The 20,747-nt window shown below is 61.3% G+C and overlaps 3 protein-coding genes across 3 annotated transcripts; 1 reads left to right on the top strand and 2 right to left on the bottom strand.

The window, feature by feature from the left end:
* The first annotated feature begins 5,056 nt into the window (after window positions 1-5,056).
* On the top strand, window positions 5,057-9,461 carry C1QL1 (complement C1q like 1). The gene is made up of 2 exons (XM_034070222.1): window positions 5,057-5,617; window positions 9,282-9,461. Exons 1-2 carry the CDS (start codon window positions 5,057-5,059, stop codon window positions 9,459-9,461), a joined length of 741 nt encoding a protein of 246 aa, XP_033926113.1.
* A 4,778-nt stretch (window positions 9,462-14,239) lies between these two features.
* Window positions 14,240-15,478, bottom strand: FAM187A (family with sequence similarity 187 member A). The gene has a single exon (XM_005141346.2). The coding sequence runs from the start codon at window positions 15,476-15,478 to the stop codon at window positions 14,240-14,242; it is 1,239 nt and encodes a 412-aa protein (XP_005141403.2).
* Window positions 15,479-16,237: 759 nt separating this feature from the next.
* DNAAF19 (dynein axonemal assembly factor 19) lies at window positions 16,238-19,917 on the bottom strand. Its single transcript, XM_034070223.1, has 3 exons — window positions 19,775-19,917; window positions 19,271-19,409; window positions 16,238-16,787 (listed from the first exon to the last, which is right to left on the bottom strand). The coding sequence occupies exons 1-3, from the start codon at window positions 19,915-19,917 to the stop codon at window positions 16,314-16,316; spliced, it is 756 nt and encodes a 251-aa protein (XP_033926114.1). The 3' UTR covers window positions 16,238-16,313.
* Window positions 19,918-20,747: the final 830 nt, after the last annotated feature.

The following is a 20,747-nucleotide window of genomic DNA, read 5'->3' as shown; positions in this document are numbered from 1 at the left end:
AGACTTGTGTTCCTGCCACCTCCTTGTCCTGCTGCCATCCCCTGTCCTGCTGCCATCCCCCTGTCCTGCTGCCATCCCCTGTCCTGCTGCCATCCCCTGTCCTGCTGCCATCCCCTGTCCTGCTGCCATCCCCCTGTCCTGCTGCCATCCCCCTGTCCTGCTGCCATCCCCCTGTCTCCCTGCCGTGGCACTAGTGAAAGGCCAGTGTTGCAGCCCCTGCCCAGCCTGTGCCCGGTGCTTCCCCCGCAGGCAGGGATGCAGCAGAGCCAGGCAGCATCCTCCCTGTCCCCTGTGCCAGCACAGGGACCTTCCTCAGGCATCACAGCCCCTTTGGGGGCCGACCCCCCTTCCCCCCCATGAACATCCCCCGAGCCCAGCTCTGCCCCCAGGGCTCCTGCCCCTCACTCCCCTGTGCAGCTCCGGCCCCATTCCTCTGTACCCCCTTTGGGGGCAGTGCTGGGACCACAGCCCCCCCGCGCATCCCTCCCTGCTGTGCGCTCCGTTACCGGCGGTGCCGGGAGCCACGAACCGGGGCTGGAGCCGGAGCCCTGCGGGGGGGGGGGGGGGGGAGCCGAACCCGGCCCCGTAATCACATTTGCGGCTCGGCTGCGGCCCTGCTGACGTGTGCCGGCCGCTAACAGGGTTAGCGGGGCCGGCGGGGAGGGGGGGGGTGGGTTGAGCCCCCTCCGGTCCCCCCCCCATGTGGGTTCAACCCGCACCGGGCCCCAGCAGGGAAGGGCTCCGGAGCAGAGCGCAGCCCCCCCCGGGCCAAGCAGCGCTGGTGACTGATGGCTCTGCTGGGTGGCATCGACAGCGCGATGGATGTCCCTGCTGGGGCCTGAAGGGCAGCGCGTACCCGGGGGGGGGACGGACACATCCTGAGCGCTTGTCCCCAGCACTGGTGCTGGGTGCTGAGACCGCCCCAGCTCATTGCACCTCCTGCCATGGACCGGGAGCTGGGTCCTTCCCGCAGCCACGTTTCACTGCTGGCAATTGGGTTCTGCTGCTGCTAAGGGCTTGTGGTGGATGGACACCCCCATCCTGGTGCACTCCATCCTGCTGCACCCTATGCACATCCCACTGCACTGCTTCCTGCTGCACCCCCATCCTGCTGCACCCCCATCCCACTGTACCCCATCCCACTGCACTGCTTCCTGGTGTACCCCATCCTGCTGCACCGCTATCCCGCTGCACCCCATCCCTGGTGTACCCCTTCCCCAGTGCCTCCCACTCCTGGAGCATCCTGTCCCAGAGCATCCCTGCCAGAGCACTGTCCCTGCAGGGCACCATCCCAGGGTATCCACTGGGAATGGCAAGTGCAGATGTCCTGGAGCTGGTTCCCCCTCCAGGGCTGTAGGGACATGGTGAACATCCCCCATGAGAGACTGTCCCCAGGTGTGGGCTTGGTGGAGACACCAATACCTGCAAGGGAGGGATCCCCAGTGGGGCAGACCCAGGCTGCAGGACCCACGTGTGGTGTCACCACATGGCACCAGTGCCACCAGTGTCACTGCATGGCCCCCGGTGTCATAGCTGTCCCCATCCCTGCATGGGCCCTGGGGTGCAGCACAGGGTCCCTGTCACTGCAAGCCCCTGGGGTGTCCCAGTGTCACCGTGGCTGCCCAGTCCCACTCGTGTCACCCAGCGCAGCCCCATGGTATCGCAGTGTCACTGTTGTGTGCTGTGGGGTGTCACCCGGTGTCACTGTCACCGCGTGGCACCCAGGGGTGTCACTGTCACTGTGCGGCACCCAGGGGTGTCACTGTCACTGCGGGGCAGCCGGTGCCACGCGGAGCTACTGCAGCTCCCGTGGGTTGTCACCCAGAGTCACCATCAGGGCCTGGTACATGGGATGTCACCCAGTGCTCTGTCGCTGCATGGCCCATGTGCTGTCACCGCGTGTCACCGTCACTGCCGTCCCGCAGTGTATCACCCAGTGTCACTGTCACTGCATGGCCCACGGGTGTCACCCACTGTCACCATCACTGCATGGCCTGGGGTGTCACACAGAGGGTACCCCCCAGTGCCACTGCGCACCCCGGCCATGGGGCACACTGGGGACAGCACCGCAGGTCCCAACAGTCCCTGCTGCTCCAGCCCCACGTTCCCTTGAGCCCATCCCGGATCCAGTGCCCCATCCCTCCCCAGCCAGGCGCTCAGTAGCAGCACAGCCCTTAATTGCAGCACAGTGTGGGGGGGGGATGAGTCCCACTGTGTCCATAATGAGAGGCAGCAGGATTGGGATGGGGGGACCTGTGCCCCACACCTGCAGCTGGGCTCCCCCATAGGCAGTGCCCAGTGTTGGACCGGGGTGCGCTGGCACGTCCCTGTCCCCAGGGCCAGAGCTGGTCAATGAGCCTGCCGCTGGCCAGCAAGACATGGGGCCAACTGGCCACGCAGTCAGCAAGCTAGCCCACCGCTTAGCCAGCCAGCCAACTGGTTGGCCACCAGCTACCCACTGCCAGCCAGGGAGGCAAGTGAGCAGGTAGCCAGCAAACAGCCTCGGTGGCCTTCAAGCCAACCACCCCATTGGCCATCCAGCCATGCAGCCAACTGGCCAACCCTCGATCCAAGTGGGCAACCAACCAGTGAGCCATCCATGTGGTGTGTGGATGCATGGATACATATGTGGGTGAATGCACGGATGGAAGGGTGCATGAGCAGATGCATGGCTGGATGCAGGGACACAGGATGAGTGTGTGGATGATGGACAAATGGATGCATGGATTCATGTGTGGATGAATTCGTGGATGGAAGGATGTGTAGATGCAAGGAGGTGTGGGTTGGTGGATGGATGGAGGGAGGGAGGGATAGATGGATTGATGAAGGGATGGATGGATGAAGGGATGGATGGATGGATGAAGGGATGGATGGATGGATGTGCTCCCACAGCCCCTTCTGAGCCCCATCCTGGGCACACAGAATGAGCTTGGGGGCGAGCACCTAAAACCATCAGGGACAGTTCACAAGCAGCAGCTCCCTCCCCAAGCTCAGCAGCGTGGGCTGACATCGGGGTTGTCAGTTGTCTCCAGCTCCAGAGCTCCTGCTGAGCCATCAGTGCAGCACAGCAGCAGTGCAGCATCCCTGTGCCCCCCGAGGGGAAACTGAGGCAGGGCCCAGCACTGCCCCCACAAAACCCCTTCCCTGACCCCAATCCCCCTTCGTGAGCCCCCGAGGGAGCCACGGGGGCTGCATCCTCTGGCAGCGTCCCTCGCTGTCACCCACCGCGCTCCTCGTGATGCTGCAGAGCAAACAGCGGCCGCGCATCGATCCTGCCGGAGCTGCTGTTTGCTTAACCTTTGCAGAGGAGCGGCTGTGGTTGGCGTCGGGCAGAGCCAGCACCGCAGCCGCTGCCGCAGCCGCCGCTGCCACCGCTGTCACCTCCCGGCTTTGTCCTTCCTGCTCACCCGCGGCCTGAGCTGTTCTCCATCCCCTGTGGGAGCTGAGCTGTCCCCTCCTCATGCAGGGGTGGGAACAGGGCACGGAGAACCTCGGGGTATCCGGACAGGGGCAGCTGCGGTGCTGGTCCCAGCCCAGAGCCCTGGTGAAGCCATCCTGGCTCGGCTGTAAGGACATGGCCTGTGGATGTGGTGCCCACACCATGGGGATGTGGTCCAGGGTGATGAAGTGGCCTGGGGTAGTGGCCATGCCATGGGGACACAATGGCCTGTGGCAAATGGCTTGGGCTGGGGTCCCCACTGCAAGGACCCGGTGGCCAGGACGAGGGATGTCCCCTGAATCCTTCAGTGCCCTGATGCAACCGGGGTGTGCCTGGGACCCCCATGGCCACCCCATCCCCGTGCAAAGCCCCTGCCCGCCGGGGCCACCACAGCATCGTGCAGCGGTGACTCAGGTCCGGTGGCCTCAACCCGGTGTGATTTTAGGTGCTTGTTAAAACAGAAAGAGAATGAATGGGGTGAAGGGGGGGGGGGAGAGGGGCAGAATGGGGGAAAGAGCCAGGGAAGGAGCCAGTGCCATGATGGTGACAGCTTGAGGGGGGACACGGGGCTGGCAGCGCCCCCACCCCAAACACCCCCCCCCAAAACACCCCCCCCCAGCCTCGTTAAGCCCCAGGAATAAATCACCTCCTTAAAGCTGACTAATTGATTTCTGCTCATCAAAGTAAAGCCTCTGTGGGAGCTGGGGACGATCGATGGGCTGCTGAGTGTCCCTTCGGTCCCCTCCTCTTTGGGGCTGGGGGGGGCTGTCCCCCCCTGTGTGTCCCTTGGGGCACGCACCCGCAGGGCAGGTTTGGGGGGGGACACACGACGCCCCCATGGACCCCATTGGTGTGGATGCCAGCTCGGCGCTGTCACCTGTAGCGGGTGGCAGTGGAGCAGCCCCGGGGGCCGCGCTGTGCTGTGTGTGTTGTACCCCCCCTCGCCCTGTCCCCATTGCCTGTGTCCCCCCCGGCTCTCGTCCTTCGCTCACCCCCGGTGCTGGCGGCGGCTGTCACTTCCCATCGCTGTCCCCGCCGAGGCTGACGGCGATGGCGGCCGATGGAGCGGCCGCAGCCGCGTGTCCCGGTGCCCACGGGCCCCCCGGTGCTCAGCGCCCCGCGGGGGCAGCTCCGGTGCCCCCGTTACCACCGCGGCCTTTGCCATCCGAGCACCGCGGGGGGGGGGGGGGGGTGCGGGGCCGGTGGCACAGCGAGGGGAAACTGAGGCACAGCGGGAGGTGGTGTCGGTGTCCGGCCCCCCCCCCCCCCCGTGGGGACACCGGTAACGGGTCCCGGGGGGTGTCCCCGTGGCCGCCGGGTGGGAAAACGGGGGGGGGGTCCCATGGAGAACATGGGGAGAGAGGGGGTGTGTTTGACAGAGGGGGCGTGTCCAGTGGGCGGGGCCTGTCGGGAGTGGGCGGGGCCTGTGCGGGCGCGGGGCGCACCGGAGCCAGCGGAGCGCAGCGGAGCGGAGCCGCCGCCGATCCCCCCCCCGCCGCCGCCGCCCTGCTCCCCCCCACCGGCACCATTGCCCCCCCCGGGCGGCAGCGGCCCCCGGCCGGGCGGCGGCTCAGCCTGGGCCGGAAAACTTTGGTGGCGGCCGCGGCGGGGGTGGTGATGGTGCTGGTGCTGGTGGTGCTCATCCCGGTGCTGGTGAGCTCCGCCGGCACCGACGGCCGCTACGAGATGCTGGGCACCTGCCGCATGGTCTGCGAGCCCTACGGCCCCGCCGCCCCCCCGCAACCGGCGGAGCGAGGCCCCCTCCCGCCGCCCTCCACCCTGGTGCAAGGTCCTCAAGGCAAACCGGGGCGAGCGGGGAAACCGGGACCGCCGGGGCCGCCGGGAGAACCGGGACCTCCGGGACCGGCGGGGGCACGGGGGGAAGCGGGGCGACCGGGGCCGCCGGGCTTGCCGGGACCGGGGGCTACGGGCGCGGTGAGCGCCGCCACCTACAGCACCGTGCCGCGGGTCGCCTTCTACGCCGGCCTCAAGAACCCCCACGAGGGATACGAGGTGCTCAAGTTCGACGACGTGGTCACCAACCTGGGCAACAGCTACGACTCCGCCTCGGGCAAGTTCACCTGCGCCATCCCCGGCACCTACTTCTTCACCTACCACGTCCTGATGCGCGGCGGAGATGGCACCAGCATGTGGGCCGACCTCTGCAAGAACGGCCAGGTAAGGGCTGGGCATCCCACGGCGGGGACGGGACCTGCTGCTGCCCCCCAGACACCGGGGAACGGCTCTGGGGGCTTCCTCAGGGTGCTCCATGTCTTCTCCCAATGGCAGTGATGGGTCTGGGTGTTTTCCGTGCTTTTCCTATCCTAGGGATGCATCCAGAGGATGCCACATCCTTCTCCCGGTAGCAATGGTGGGCTCTGGGTGCACCCTTGGTGTCCTTCTCCCGGCCCCAGGGATGCATCGCTGGGTTGCTCCATCCTTCCCCCAGAGGTGGTGGTGGGCTCTGGGTGCACCTCCAGGGTGCCACATCCTTTCCCCGTCCCCAGAGATGTACCCCCAGGATGTTCTGTCCCTCTCCCGGTGGCAGTGCTGAGCTCTGGGTGCTTCCCCAGGGTGCCACATCCTCCTCCTGGCCATCGAGATGCACCCCTGGGGTGCTCTGTCCTTCCCCTAGTGACGTGATGGGCTCTGGGTGCATTCCCGGTGGGCCACATCCTTCTCCCAGCCCTGGGCAAGCTCCCCCAGGAGGCTCCATCCTTCTCCCAGTAGCGATGCTGGGCTCTGGGTGCATCCCCAGGGTGCCTCATCCCTGGAGATGCTCCTCTGAGTGTTCCATATCCGACTGCTCTGATGTGTCCCCAAGGGTCCCCTCAGTCCCACCCTTGGCTGTGCCTCTGGGGTGCCTTGGGGTGTCCCCGTAGTGTTCTGCCCCCCCCCCCCCCCCCCCCCCCGGCCATGCCATTGTCCCCTCTGCACTGCCCCGGGGGGGGATGACACAGGGCTCTTCCATAGGGAACAGTGCCTGTGGTGGCCTGGAGGGGGGCAGCGCCTGCCCTGCTGTTGGGGTGCTGCACCCCCAGCCCGGAGCCGGCTCTGCTGCTGTGCCAGGAGAGACGTCCCCATCCCTGCCGGGGCTGTGCGGGGATATTACAGGGGACAACATGGGGGGGCACCTCGAGGCTGGCTCCGTTGTCCCCCCCCCCCGCTCCAGCATTCCCCCCCAGCCCAATCCATCGGGAAACGCTCCCGATGCCCAGACACAGCCTCTCCATCCCCGCGGCGTTCGGGTGATGCCCAAACCGCTGCCCAAACCCCCCCCCCCGTCACAAGACATGGCCCTGACCCCCGAAACGTCACCCGAGCCCCATCCCCTTGGGTGTCACCGACGGGATCCATCCCACCCTGCTCCCGATTCCCAGCGTTTCTGCCGGCACCAAGCCCCGCGGTGCATCCCTGTCCTGAGGACACACAGCACGGAATTAACCCAAAGCTGAGTTATCAACCCAAACAGCAGCCGGGGGATCCCTCACCCCCTCTTTCCTTCCCTGGAATAGTGTTGGGGACCCCCCCCCCAACCCTTCCCACCCTCCTCCCCTCCCTCAGCGCGCTCCAGCCCGTGTGGGGTCGATGGGAGCGGATGGATGCGGAGCCCCCGGCCGGGGGATGCAGCTCAATTAACGGGTTGTTAATTACTGAGGAGCTGTCAGGGCTCCCTGGTGCTGAAGCAGCCGCTCGGAGGCCGGGGAGCGCTTCGGCTCCCATTGAGTCCGGTACCCCCAAAATGCCCCAAATCATTACCCCCTGCGTTAACTGCGGGGGTCGTTGCTAAACTGCCCCGTCCCTGGCAAGGCTGGAGGGTCCCAATGGGCTTCCCAGTGGATTAGGTTCAATCCCGGTATTCTCCAAGGCAATTAGAGCTTGCCCCCCCCCTCTGAGCCCTCTCTCCTCTGGGCGCTGCCGGTTGGGGCACAGCCCATCACCGCCGTGTCGGGGCTGGAGCTAATGAGAGCCTGGGGAGCCCGTGCTCGGGGAGCTGCTGCTTCATTAGCGGCAATGGCTCTTGCTTGCCGTAGCCCATGGATGAAGCCAGAGGGGCAGCAGGATGGGAGGTGCTGGGTTGGAACCGGGTGGTTTTGGGGTCCATAGAGGACCCTGTTTGTGGGAGCACTGCCGGGGGTCCTGGAGAGCACCCACTGCCCTGGCCAGGGGGGGCTGAGGGGGGGGCACCCACCACCACACTTGTGGGTTCTGGGAGCATCCTGGGCCATGGTGGCCGTGGCACATGGTGTCTCCAGGCACTGAGTGTCCCAGCGAGTGGCTCAGCCTCTACACAGGAGCACCCCATACCCAGGGCCCTTGGATGCAGCAGTGACACTGGGGAGCATCCTGCAGTGTCCCCAGGGATGGAGACACCCCCAGTGGAGTCACTGGGGTCAGTGACAGCGGCTGCGGCAGAGCCAGCTCCAGGCACCATGTGTGTGTCCATGGTTTCCATCTCTGGCTGTGGCATGGGGAAACTGAGGCACGGGGCAGGACGAGGGGCATGAGGCAGTGGGGGGGGGGGCCCTGGTGGCAGTGGCTTGGCCTGGTCCTGGTGAGTGCCAGGGCACACGGTACTGGGAGAATAGGGATGGCAGCAATGGCTCTGGCTGCAAGGGGGGGATGATGGCAGCAGAGCCCAAGGCTCTTCCTCGTTTTCCTTCCCTCTGTGCTTCGTCCTCTGCTCCTCTTCCTCACACAACCCCCATCGAGGCAGCATTCCCTGGAGACCAGGGCACTGTGACCCATGGTGAGCCCTGGGGACAGGGACCCCGAGGTGCTCAGGGTGATGCTGATGGCACCAAGGATGTGGCTGCATGCATCCCTATGGGGCTGCCTGCTGCGCTGTCAGTAGGCTCCAGAGTTAACAGTGCTTGCCCCCAGCACCGCAGGCTTCCTGTGAGCATGGGGACGAGCAGCTCCATTCCCAGGGAGAAGCACAGCCCTGGGATGTTGTCCTAGGGGCAATTGACAGGGACCCATGGGGTCACCCCTCCTTCCCACCCCGCATCTGGACCCCGCAGCCTCCCGTCGGTGCCCGGGATCCAATTAAAGCCCATTCCCGTTGGTTGTAATTAGGAGCATCACGCCTGCATTTCGCTTGGGGTTTTACCTGCCAGCTTGTCACTGTCACCCAGCGCCACACCATGGCCCTGCAAGGCGCAGGCATAGATTGGATTACCCAAATGATGCTGCAGCAGCAGCAGGCTCCAGCACAGAGCTCTCTTCCAGGCACCTCCAGCATCCTGCTCCGCAGTGGGGCCGGCTGAGATCAAGGTTTGGTGTGTGGGGTTCGAGCTCAGCCCTCACCACGTTCACGGTCCCCATTGAAGCTCGGGGGGATGCGCTGGGTTCGTCACTTCGGTTTGGGGATGGGCTGGGAGATGGGATCCTGTATCCGGGATGTGGTCCCACATCTGGAGCTGTGTCTGAGCCCTCCAACCTGGAGTCAGTGTCACGTCAGAGCTGCGGTACCAACGTCTCAGTGTGGGTTCTGTGTGTGAGCTGTGCTCCTGGGTCTGCACCCACAGCCTCCCATGTCCTGCACCCAAACCTGGAGTCAGGGTCCGTGCCTGGGTTTCCATCGTGCATCTGAATGCAGAGATGGGTCCATGTCTGAGCTGCGGTCCCACATCCAAACCCAGAGCCATGGTCCTGCATCCAAACCCAGAGCCGTGTTCCTATGGCCGTCCCATTGCCCCCATCCAAACCCAGCCCAAGGGGAGGCTGTGGGTGATGCTCGGAGCAGCCACCTCCATCCCGGCCCCATTCCCGGAGCCGGGATCCGGGTACCCCATGGGATGCAGGGCCCCGAGCCGGGTAACGGGTGTCCCCTGCGCAGGTCCGGGCCAGCGCCATCGCTCAGGACGCAGACCAGAACTATGACTACGCCAGCAACAGTGTCATCCTGCACCTGGATGCGGGCGACGAGGTCTTCATCAAGCTGGACGGGGGCAAAGCCCACGGAGGCAACAACAACAAGTACAGCACCTTCTCCGGCTTCATCATCTACTCGGACTGAGCCTGGACCCACAGCATCGCCCCCCGGCCCCCCCACTGACCGCCCTGCCCCATGGCGCCCCATTGCTGTGGTCTGGCCCGACAGAATCCCCCCCAACCCCATGGTAACATCCACTGACCCCCCCCAGCCCCACAGCATCCCCCTGCTGCTGTCCAGCCCCATGGTTCCTCCCCACTGCTGTCCAGCCCTATAGCCTCTCCTTACTGCTGACCAGCCCTACAGCTTCCCTCTGCCATGGTTCAGCCCCACAGCATCCCCCCGCAGTGGTCCAAGCCATCTGTGCTGCCCCACAGCCCCTCTTTCCCATTAGCTGACCCCATGGCTGCTAATGAAGGGCTGGGGGGGTGGGGGGTGTCGGGTGGGAGGGAATAGGGGTTTGGGGGCCAGCAAGAAGCTGGGGCCCCCCCATGCTGCCCCACTGCACCCCATTCCCTGTCTGTGTGCCCCACAGCTCCCCACAGCTCCCCACACGTGGGGCGATGCCGGGGGGGGGGGTTCCTGCTGTAGCGATGTACATGGAGCTGTCTGTGCACTGGGGCTGGGGGGGCTCCATGGTAAAGCAGAGCTGTGACCCCCCCGTCTGTTGTCTGTGTCCCGGTGGGGCAGAGCCGACGGCCCCGTCCTTGTGCCCCCCCCGTCTGGTGTCTGTGTCCCGGTGGGGCAGAGCCCACGGCCCCGTCCTTGTGCCCCCCCCGTCGGGATGAGCTCCCTCTGGTGCCCCCCGTGGGCACCGAATGAACGGGGCCAAGATGGCGGCCGCCGGGGCACGGAGGGACTACAACTCCCATAGGCCACCTCGGGAGGGGCGTGGCGCTGGGAGCCAATGGGGAGGGGAGGCGTGGAAAGGCGACCAATCAGGAGAGAGGGCGGGTCTTGAGCGTCCGTTTGAATGGGGAGCGGGGGCCGGTGCGGGAGGGGACAGGGTCCTGGGGGGAAGGAGTGGGGTTAGGGGGTGATGTGGGGTTGGGGGTGATGTGGGGCTTAGAGGGTGATGTGGGGCTTAGGGGGGATGTGGGGCGTCTGTAGCGGCTGTGGGGTGAGGGGGTTCCGGAGGGGGGGCGGTGCGAGGGACAGGAGGGGGTGCTGCCCACATGGTGCCTGTCACTGCTGCCCCCATGGTGCCCGTCCCGGCTGCCCCATGGTGCCTGTGCCTGCTGCCCCCATGGTGCTGAGCCCCCCCCAGGAGGGCACCGCGGCTGTGGCCCCTGGCATCGTCCTGAGCCCCGCGGAGCCCGGAGCTGCCCCACACCTGGAGCACTGGGGCTATGGGGCAGAGGTGTTCGAGCTCAGCGTCCTCGATGGCTGCAGCTGCTCTGCTGAGACCTGGCCAACGGCTTGGATCCTGTGGGAGCTCCTGCCCCATCTGCTCGGTGCAGCTGTGGGGTCTGTTTGGAAGCCCCCAGGCAGTGGGGAGGGAGGCACAACAGCAGCGCAAAACCTGCAGCATTAAACTTGGTGGCATCCCTTAGTGATGGCAAAGGTGATGGGGATGGGATGGCATCTGTGGGGAGACCCGGCCGGGCTGGGAAGGGTGAACGGGAACCTTGTGTTTTAACACAGAGGAGTGGGAAGCCTTGTGCGTGTGATGGGATAACCCAGGAGGTGGGTACAGGCTGGGACCTGTGTGACTGGGAGGGACCTGTGGGTTGTGGTGGGCACTGACCTGAACAGGAGTCAGCAGAGCACTGTAGGTTGGATGTGGGGCTGCATCCATGGGATGCTGAGTTTCGCAGAGGGATCTGGGCTGGAGCAGCCACATCTTGGGGTGCTCTGGGGGTTGCTGTGCTGAGCATCCCCCAGGCTGGCAGCTCCATGAAGCTGGATCTGAAGGCTCTGGTGGTGCCGCAGCCCCTGTGCCGTTCGCAGCCTGTCAGCAGCCGGTGCCTTAATGAGCACATCACCTGTGTGAGGCAGGCACGGAGCGGGAGGCATCGCGCTCCTGTCTCACCGTGTGCCAGGCACGGAGCGGGAGGCACCGCGCTCCTGTCTCACCGTGTGCCAGGCACGGAGCGGGAGCATCGCGCTCCTGTCTCACCGTGTGCTGGGCACGGAGCGGGAGCATCGCGCTCCTGTCTCACCGTGTGCCGGGCGCTGGTGCTGCAGGATGCTATTCCTGGCTCCCCGTGTGCTCTGCCAGGCGCTGGAGGCTGCCTCTGTCACCGGGCACAGCTGCCAGGCACGGCTGGGGCTGTCTGCATGATACAGCTCCAGGATGCTCAAAGGGGAGAGCTGTGAGGCACCGAGTGCTGCTAAGAGCAGGGCTGAGGCTCTCTAGTGTGTGCTGGTCTGGTGGTGATGGTTTAAAGAGGGTGTTGAAAGATGGGTGGAAAACGGATGAATTAGGAGGGTTGGATGAAGAAACCCGTTCTGGTGGGAGATGGGGAATGGAGCTGTGGGGTTTGTTAAAGGGAGAGTTTGGAGGTGACTCGAGCATCCAGGCGGTGATGGTTTGGGGACTCATTCTGCTCCTGCTAAATTGGAGAGGCTGAAATGAGGCACAAAGCTGCACTGAAGGCTCCTGCAGGTAATGAGCTTTGCCTGTGTGCAGCATCGGTCTGAACCTGGTGTCTCACCGTGGCTGCAATGGGAAGCGGAGGTGTCCGGATGCTTTTCCAGGCTGCATCCCAGCTGGGTTTGTTGGTGGGTGCTGGATTCCTGCCTGCTGTGAATCCATTTGCTGTGCTGGAAATGTGCCCTTCTCGCTGCCAGCTTTGCCTCCTGGCAGGCACCCCATGGTCTGCTGGGGATGCAGGACCTGTCCGTGGGCTCCAGCACTCCCATGGCACCTCCAGCCCATGCAGACATTGTTCCTTGGGGCTGAGTGTGTTTTAAGGCTGTGGGGGAAGCACTTGAACCCTTCAGGGATACCTTTAGGGATGCAGAAGGGGAAGTTAGGGAGCGATGCTGCCAGGTGAGCCTTGGGGGCTGTGTCCCTCCTGGGCCACACCAGCTGGGATCTGGGCTCAGCACCAAGAGCCACTGTCTTTTGGGGGCTCGTAGCCCCCCATTGATGTCTTGAGTTTGACAACCTCCACTGGGGCTGGGGCTCCGGGTGGTGTTTTGCCCTTTGGGGACCCGATGGCTCTGCCCTGCTTGTGCTCAAGCATAGGAGATGCTGATTGTTTCCCATAGCTCTGTCACTTCCTGCAGGATCCTTTCCATGGCTTTGCCCTGGTGTCATGGCTGAGTTTTTGTCTTCTTGGTGTGCCAGGCTCCTCTCTGCCTCCCAGCCCATAGGATCCCCTTGGCCATCCTGTCCTAACCAGGCTGAGGAGCTGCCCTGCTCCGGTGTCAGGAGAGGGTATGTGCTGCCCCAGTGCTGCTTTAACCTCTGTCTCGTCCCTGAAGAGCAACACTCGCAGCTCTGACTCCCATGCCTGTGAATACATTTGGATCTGTGAGCAGCTGGAAGGGGAGGTGAGATGCTGGTGGGGAGGGCAGGGCTCTGTCTGTAGCTATGGTCTGGTTGGGATGCAAACCTCTGAGCTCCAGGGGCCATAAAACCATCTGAGCAAACAGAAGATCCCCCCTTGCACGTGCTTTGTGCCTATGAGGATGCTGTTTGTGGGGCAGGGACCCAGGCAGCAGCGCCACAGGCTCCATCCAGTGTGAGCCCAGGGGAGCTGCCAGGTGAGGCTGGGGGATAAGAAACAACAGAGCTTGTGTGTGTGACCTGGTGTCCCTGGTGTCAAGGAGCCTGTAGGGTTTCAGTGCTGTTAGAGCCTGGTGCTGGTCACAGAGCTGTGGGTGTGCAGCATCCTCTGACCGGGGTCGGGTCTGGTTCTGAACCTGCTGGAGCAGAGCACACCAGCACCAAGGGAAGCTGGATTGCAAAGGCCCAATCTCAGTGCTGTACCCCAGGCATGGCTGATGCTTCATGGGTCAACCCCTGCAAGGGACCCTCGATGCTGCCCTCCTGGACAGAGGGATTTCCCTTGGAAAGCTGCAATCCCACAGGCACATCCCAAAGCACAGGCAATGAGCCCTGTGAGGAAGTCCTGCTCCATGCCTCAGGTACCTAAACCCTGCAGAGATGCCATCCTCTCTGGAGGCCATGCATGGTACTTGTGTCAAGGCAAACCATTGACTCCCAAGCTGGTGCTGAGTCAGGGGAGCTCAAAGCAACCAAAACCCAGAGATATTTCTGCAGAGAATCACCAGCTTGATTTGAAACAATTAAAAATAATTAAATAAATGAATGAATAAATAAATTAAATAAAAAAGACCTTTCAAAAATGGACCTAAAACCTGATGAATCCTGGATCGGCAGAAAGGGCTGGCTCCAGCTGGGCAGCTCAGAGGAGCATTGAACAGTCTGAAGTGTTGGCACTCAGCAATGCAAACCAGTAAACAAACAGGGTAGGAAAAGGGAGGATTAATTGGATTTAAATAGGTTGATGGTTGGTTTTAGCAGCCCTTTAGCAACCCAGCTCTAATAAATCACTGATGTGTTTTGAGAACTCTGTAGAGCTTGGCCAGAAGATCCTGCACCAACTCCAGGAATTCTTTTGGAAGGGGCTATATTGAGCCTAAAACCCCACCAGAAGCCAGCAGCAGAGCCAGGAACAAATGGTGCTGGTGTGAAATCCCCTCCTGTCCCTGCTAAGCCAATCTGCAGCACGAGGAGTTTCCCACATTGGCCTCTCCATCAGGCTCTGGACCCAGCAGGGAGGCTGAGCAGCTGCCACAATTCCTGCTCAGAACAGCAGGAATATCCAATGGGAGAACAGTCTGAGGTGTGAGATCATCCCATTGGCACTGTGCTGGAGATGCCAGGTTCAGGCAGGACCCCTGAGCACCCTCCAGCAGCACCGGCACACGTGGATGACGACGAAGAGGATGCTGATGATGATGTAGCTGATGCCGATGATGCGCATGGCATAGATGGTCTCGGGGTCTCGGAGCGAGCGCCGGCGCCGGGCCTGGTGGAACACACTGAGCCGGAATCCAGCCACCATCTCTCCCTCTCGCCAGCACAAATAGGTGCCTCTGTCCCTGCTCCGGACCCGCCGGATGTGCAGGTGGTTGCCGTGGTCAATGAAGACCCGCATGGTCCTGTTGACATGGACGAGGTATCGGGAGCGGTAGAGCCGCACGGAGTCCTTGTCCCAGGCCACGGCATGCTCCGGCCGGGCTCCCGGGCACGCGATGATCAGGTCAGTTCCAACAGGCTGCTTGTGGAACTGCATGGGGACCGGGGGCAGCCAGGGCTTCTTCCCCAGCTTGGAAATGATATTGGAGATGCCCTGCACACCTTCCTCGGGGAGCTCATCCGGCCGGCAAGGGGTCACACAGCTCCGGATGGCCACCTCGGGGCTGCGGCGCTGGCTCAGGCGCTGGAAGCGAGCAGGGACAGCCTTGGAGCCGCAGGATGTGACGTTGGGCACAGCACCACGGTACCGGGGGTGCAGCTGGGCTGTCTGCAGGTAGCAGAGCCCGATCCGCCGCTGCTCCCCTCTCACCCCACAGCGGTCACATCGAGTCCAGTCCCAGAAGGTGGTGAAGAGGCTGACGAGCTGCCCCGTGCGGTCATCCTGGACGTGCTGGCCTTTGTCCTCAAAAGCCACCGTGATGGACTTGGTGGGCTGCACGTCCACGTCGTAGCCATAGAAGTAGTCCCCTTCCTTAGTGCCACACAGGTAGTGGCCTGAGTCTGTCACCTGGGCTCGGAAGATGATGAGACTGAACATCCGGATGCTGAAACGCTTCAGCATGTCACTGCCTGCACGGATGTGGCCAGAGTCAACGATCATGTTGCCAGCAAAATCGGTCAGGACCGTGGTTTTATGGCTGCCCATGCTCTTCTGGAAGTACCAGGTGACAGAAGAGACCTCTTCAGGCTTGCAGTTGCAAGGGAGCTCGAAGGTCATGTCAGCCAGGTAAGCAGCGTTGTCGAACATCAGGAAAGCAGGACAAGCCATTCTCTTGAACACATCTCCCTTCTCTTCAATGGCAAAAGCATGGAGAGCATCCACCAGGCAGAGGAGAACAGCAGCTCCCAGCAGCCTCGTCTCCATGGCACCGCACAGCCTCTGCAGTCACAACTGCAGCCACCAGGTCCTCAGCAGGGCAGCAGTGTCAGTGCCAGGCAGGGACGATGCCCACACCAGCTCACTGGCCTGAGATGGGGTCTGCAAATGACCTTCAGTGCACAGGGCTGGGATCAAACAGCAGCTGGAATATCCCATTCCAGACACTTATGTACTGGGAAACCCTCTGACCAACCCTGGCAGGCTGTTCCCCAGGACACAGGCTCTAGAACCTCTCTGTTTCCCAGCTGCTCTGGAGTGTTGTGACTATGAGCTGGCGGCTCCTTTGTGCAGCGCAGCCAAGGAGGAGAGATGCAGTGATGGGAAGCGTGGTGGCAACAAGGGAATTGCCACCATCTTCTTGGAAGTCTCAGCTGAAGTGAGTGTTAATCCTTGCTCTGACCCCTCTAAGCACAATGAACCCAGAGAAGTCCCTCCTCTGATGGCAAATGACCTCCATAGCCCAGAAGAAGAGGTTTCAAACATGGTAGTTAGACTTTTACACCTTCCCTGATGGCTTTGCAAGGGTTTGTGTGCCAAAGCCCCTCCACACAGGTAATGTTTGAGACTGCCTCCCCGTATCCATGAGACTCAGAGAGCTGTTCTGTGAGGACACCCTGCCCCAGAGATCACAACACAGTCCTCTCAGCAACCAACCTTTATTTGTGCAGAACTATTGCTCTGGGTGGCTCCCAGGTACAGAGAAAGGTACAGCAGTGCTCCAGAAGCATCGGATTTACCCCTCTCACACAGCAATGCCAAAATCAAGCTTTGAGCCTCTGTCTGTGCTCTGTTTCTGCACGATTCTGGTGCTTCTGCTCCTTCAGTCGATCTGGTAACATTTCATCAGCTCCAGCACCCTCCTTTCCTCCTCGGTTTCCCTTTGCAAGCTGGCATTGATGAGGTGGGCTTCCTGCTCTGCTTCGCAGCCGGCTGTGCTGCTGGGATGGCCGGGGGTCCAATACCTCCTGCTCATGCTCCTCAGCTTCCTAAACAAATCCCTGCTGCTCTCCTTCTCCAGCTCGCTCAGAAGAGCCAGGTTTAACCCGAAGCGCTTGGTGCCCGCGAGGCTCTGTAAGATCTGAAGGATGGCATCTCTGTCTTCATGACAGGCGTTCTCTGCCAGCACCGTAAGAAATTCACCCAGGAGGCCATAGCCCAAGTCAGCCTGAAAGAGTCTGCCCAAGGCCTCCCCTCCCAGGTCCAGCAGAAACTGGTATTTCAGTTTTCTGCTTTTTAAGCATCTGCGCCAATCTCTGTGAAATTCAGCAGAGGTTCCAGGCAGCCCAAACAGCTCCTGAAAGGGAAAATAGTTCCTTCTAGTTTGTTCCCACTGATCATTTGCATCCTCCCCCCAACCGCAGCCCCGATCAACCTGTGGATGGCTGAGGTGTTTTTAATACACGCTTATAGCACAAAGGGCTGCATAAAGCTTGTGGGGTGGCAAAACATAAAGACAAGGAGCTACCGTTTCTGGTTTCTATGGGTTCCTTGAGCCCCATAGAAACCTGAGGACTTCAGAGAAAATAAAGAATGGATGAGACATGAAATGTGTGGATAAATCGACCAAGAGTGGAGTAAACCCCATCCTAACCAGAACCAGACCATGGTGTGGATCCACCACTGCTGCTTGGGAATGGAGCTCCTGGGCCATCAGGGTAGCTCAGTAGAAACCTCTGCTCCACCTCGAGCACTGTGAGGCAAATCAGAGGAGTAAAGGGAAGAAAGAGATGAGATGTAACCCCCAGAATATATGCAGATGGCTCTCACCCACCACCTTGTAACAGACTGCATTCATAGGGGTCTCTGGCAGAGAGCTTGCGCTACAAGAGAGCCAAGCTCAATGTGGCATTCCCAGATCAAAGGAAATCCTGTTTTACACAACATGTTATTGAACTGCTGAACTCATCACCACCGACTTCTGTAACTAACACACAGACTGAAGGAGCATTAAAATGTTCAGGCTTTCATCCAGAGAGCAAGAACAAGGCCCAGCAACGTCAGCCTGTGTCGGAACACAAACCTGAGAAGCCCTGGAGATCAGAGCCCAGGCGCTAACGGGATTAGGAACAGGATTTGCTCTGGGGAGATCATTGCTCAGTCTAAGAAAACACAAAGCTGCCTAGAGGAGCTGCAGAAACATCTCATAATAAACAGGCAAATTAGGTTCAGTGTCAAAAACATCATAGAATCATAGACTCATGGAATGGTTTGGGTTGGAAAGGAACTTAAGCTCCTCCAGCTCCAACCCCTGCCACGGGCAGGGACCCCTTCCACTGGAGCAGCTGCTCCAAGCCCCTGTGTCCAACCTGGCCTTGAGCACTGCCAGGGATGGGGCAGCCACAGCTTCTCTGGGCACCCTGTGCCAGCGCCTCAGCACCCTCACAGGGAACAGCTTCTGCCTTATCTCCAACCTGAACTTCCCCTGTTTAAGTTTGAACCCATCACCCCTTGTCCTGTCAGTACAATGAATAGTCCCTCCCCAGCATCCCATCAGATACTGGGAGGCTGCTATGTGGTCACCACACAGCCTTTTCTTCCAGGCTGAACTGCCCCAACTTTCTTAGCCTGTCTCCATGTGAAACATCCATAGGAATCATCTTTGTCTACACATCCAATGATCAGGACATTCCAGCGTGGGCAGAGTCCAATGGTGAGGGCAGGGTAGATGCCACTCCAATCACAAATGACCCAGATAGATGTTTAGACAACATTTTACACAACTAGAGAACTAAGGAGCATCCAGTGAACCCCTCGGGCAGCAGGTTTGGAACAAAACAACACTTTTCCCATCATTAAAGCACAGGATGAGGAAGCTCTGGCTACACTCACGGTCTGTAGCTATTAAACCTGATGCTCCAGATGCACAGCCCTGGCTCCTGCTCTCTGAACCGCAGCCAGCTGGAAAAGTGCAGTCAAGGGAGGGCACTCTTCCCCAAGAATCTGCTCCTGGCCACCACCAGAGGCAGGGCACTGGGAGCTCTGCAGCTGCGCTGGGATTCCCACCGGGATGAAAGCAGATTCGTGAGGCAGCTGGTGCAAGCTCTTCCCAGACATAAAGTAGGGGCCAAGGCTGAACCCTGCGGTTATCCAAGCACCAATGCTCCCAGGGCCTTTGAGGGCTTGCTCATATTGCTGAATAACTTGCATTTTAAGAGGATTTAGCTTGCATTTAAGAGAATTTGTGAGACCTCACTTGGAGCATTGTGTGCAGTTCTGGTGTCCTCAGCATAAGGACATGGAGCTGTTGGAACAAGTGCAGAGGAGGCCACGAGGATGCTCAGGGGCTGGAGCAGCTCCTGTATGAAGACAGGCTGAGAAAGTTGGGGCTGTTCAGCCTGGAGAAGAGAAGCTGCAGGCAGACCTCAGAGCAGCTTCCAGTGTCTGAAGGGGGCTATAGGGATGCTGGGGAGGGACTCTTCATTAGGGACTGTAGTGATGGGACAAGGGGTAATGGGTTCAAACTGAAACAGGGGAAGTTTAGATTGGGTATAAGGAAGAAGGTCTTTAGTGTGAGGGTGCTGAGGCACTGGAATGGGTTGCCCAGGGAGGCTGTGAATGCTCCATCCCTGGCAGTGTTCAAGGCCAGGTTGGCTGAAGCCTTGGGTGCCATGGTTTAGTGTGAGGTGTCCCTGCCCATGGCAGGGGGTTGGAACTGGATGATCTGAAGCTCCTTTCCAACCCAAACTATTCTGTGATTCTATGATTTAAGAAAACACCCCAAAACATTTTGGAGTAATGTTTAGATGTGGCTAAAGGCCTGGAGAGCATCTCTCTCACCTGGGATATTTCCACATCACTGGCTTGGCACAGTGGTGCCTTGGCATGGCCTGCACAGGGATTCCACAGCACGTTCCTCCTCTGGCCCATCTTGTCCTTCTTCTCTAGGGGCTTGAGGTGTGATGCCAGCACAATGCTCCTGCAGGCAACAAGAAGAGCAAGTGATGCTTGGTGAGGGCAAACACTGAGGCTTCAAGCTTCTTCTCTGAGGTAATGTCCCAGTTTGGACCATAGCGACCTGGACGGGCTGGAGGAGTGAGCATAGACCAGAGGAAGGATGCTCAGGCATTGGAACAGGGCAGGGCTGCAGGCACCGGCCCTGCAAGTGCTCACACCCATGGAGACGAGTCCTCAGTGCCATGGGGCAGGGGTGGCCTTGGAAATGGTTGGACCGGATGAGCTTGCAGGGCTCTTCCAACCCGTCTGGCTCCAGCATCCTGTGATTCCAGGATCCCTTTGGGGTGGGACCGGGACCCCCCTCCCTGCCCAGTGTCCTGGTGGGACCTGAACTGCTCATAGGATGGGAGGTGCTGGCGCAGGGCGCGCAGCTTGGCCGCGTTCTCCCTGTCCCGGCGCTCGTCCTCCTCCACCGCCGCCTGCAGCTCCTGCTCCAGCGCCCGCGGGTCCAGAGCTCCGGCCGCATCCATCCCGGATGGAGCACAGCGACCTGAGGGGACAGGGACACTGCTGGGAGCTCTCCTGTCGTGACAGCCACACTCCTATCGCGATAGCCCTGCAAGGCCCTGACGCACCTCCGGTCCCAGAGGCTCTATCGCGATAGTCCCACCAGGCCACGCGCACCCCCGGCTCTATCGCGACAGCCCTGTCAAATCATGGGCACCACCAGCACAGGGAACCTTCTCTCTATTGCAATAGTCCCGTTGGGCTGCCAGCAATGGGAACCTTCTCTCTATCGCGATAGTCTCGTTAGGCTGCCGGCAATGGGAACCTTCTCTCTATCGCGATAGCCCCTTTGGGCTGCCAGCAATGGGAACCTTCTCTCTATCGCGATAGCCCTGCTAGGCTTCCGGCAATGGGAACCTTCTCTCTATCGCGATAGCCCTGCTAGGCTGCCGGCAATGGGATCCTTCTCTCTATCGCGATAGCCCCGTTAGGCTGCCGGCAATGGGAACCTTCTCTCTATCGCGATAGCCCCGTTAGGCTGCCGGCAATGGGAACCTTCTCTCTATCGCGATAGCCCCGTTAGGCTGCCGGCACTGGGAACCTTCTCTCTATCGCGATAGTCCCTCCGCCCCCAGCCGAGCTTCAGCCGCTGGTGCGGGCTCCCCTTCCGTTGCCATAGCGACAGGGCAGCGCACACGAGGGCCCCACGTGGCTGTCCCGCCCGCGCCTGACAGAACCGGCCCCACAGAACCGGCCCCACAGAACCAGCCCCACAGAACCGGGCCGCAGCCACCGAACCCCGCCGAGACCGGGCTCGGCTTCGTCCCGTTCCCCGCGGCCGCTTCCGTCACGG

This window comes from Melopsittacus undulatus, chromosome 17 (genome assembly GCF_012275295.1).
Source record: "Melopsittacus undulatus isolate bMelUnd1 chromosome 17, bMelUnd1.mat.Z, whole genome shotgun sequence".
Classification (NCBI taxonomy): domain Eukaryota; kingdom Metazoa; phylum Chordata; class Aves; order Psittaciformes; family Psittaculidae; genus Melopsittacus; species Melopsittacus undulatus.
Note: the sequence above shows the minus strand (reverse complement) of the source record. Positions and strands in the feature narration are given on the sequence as shown.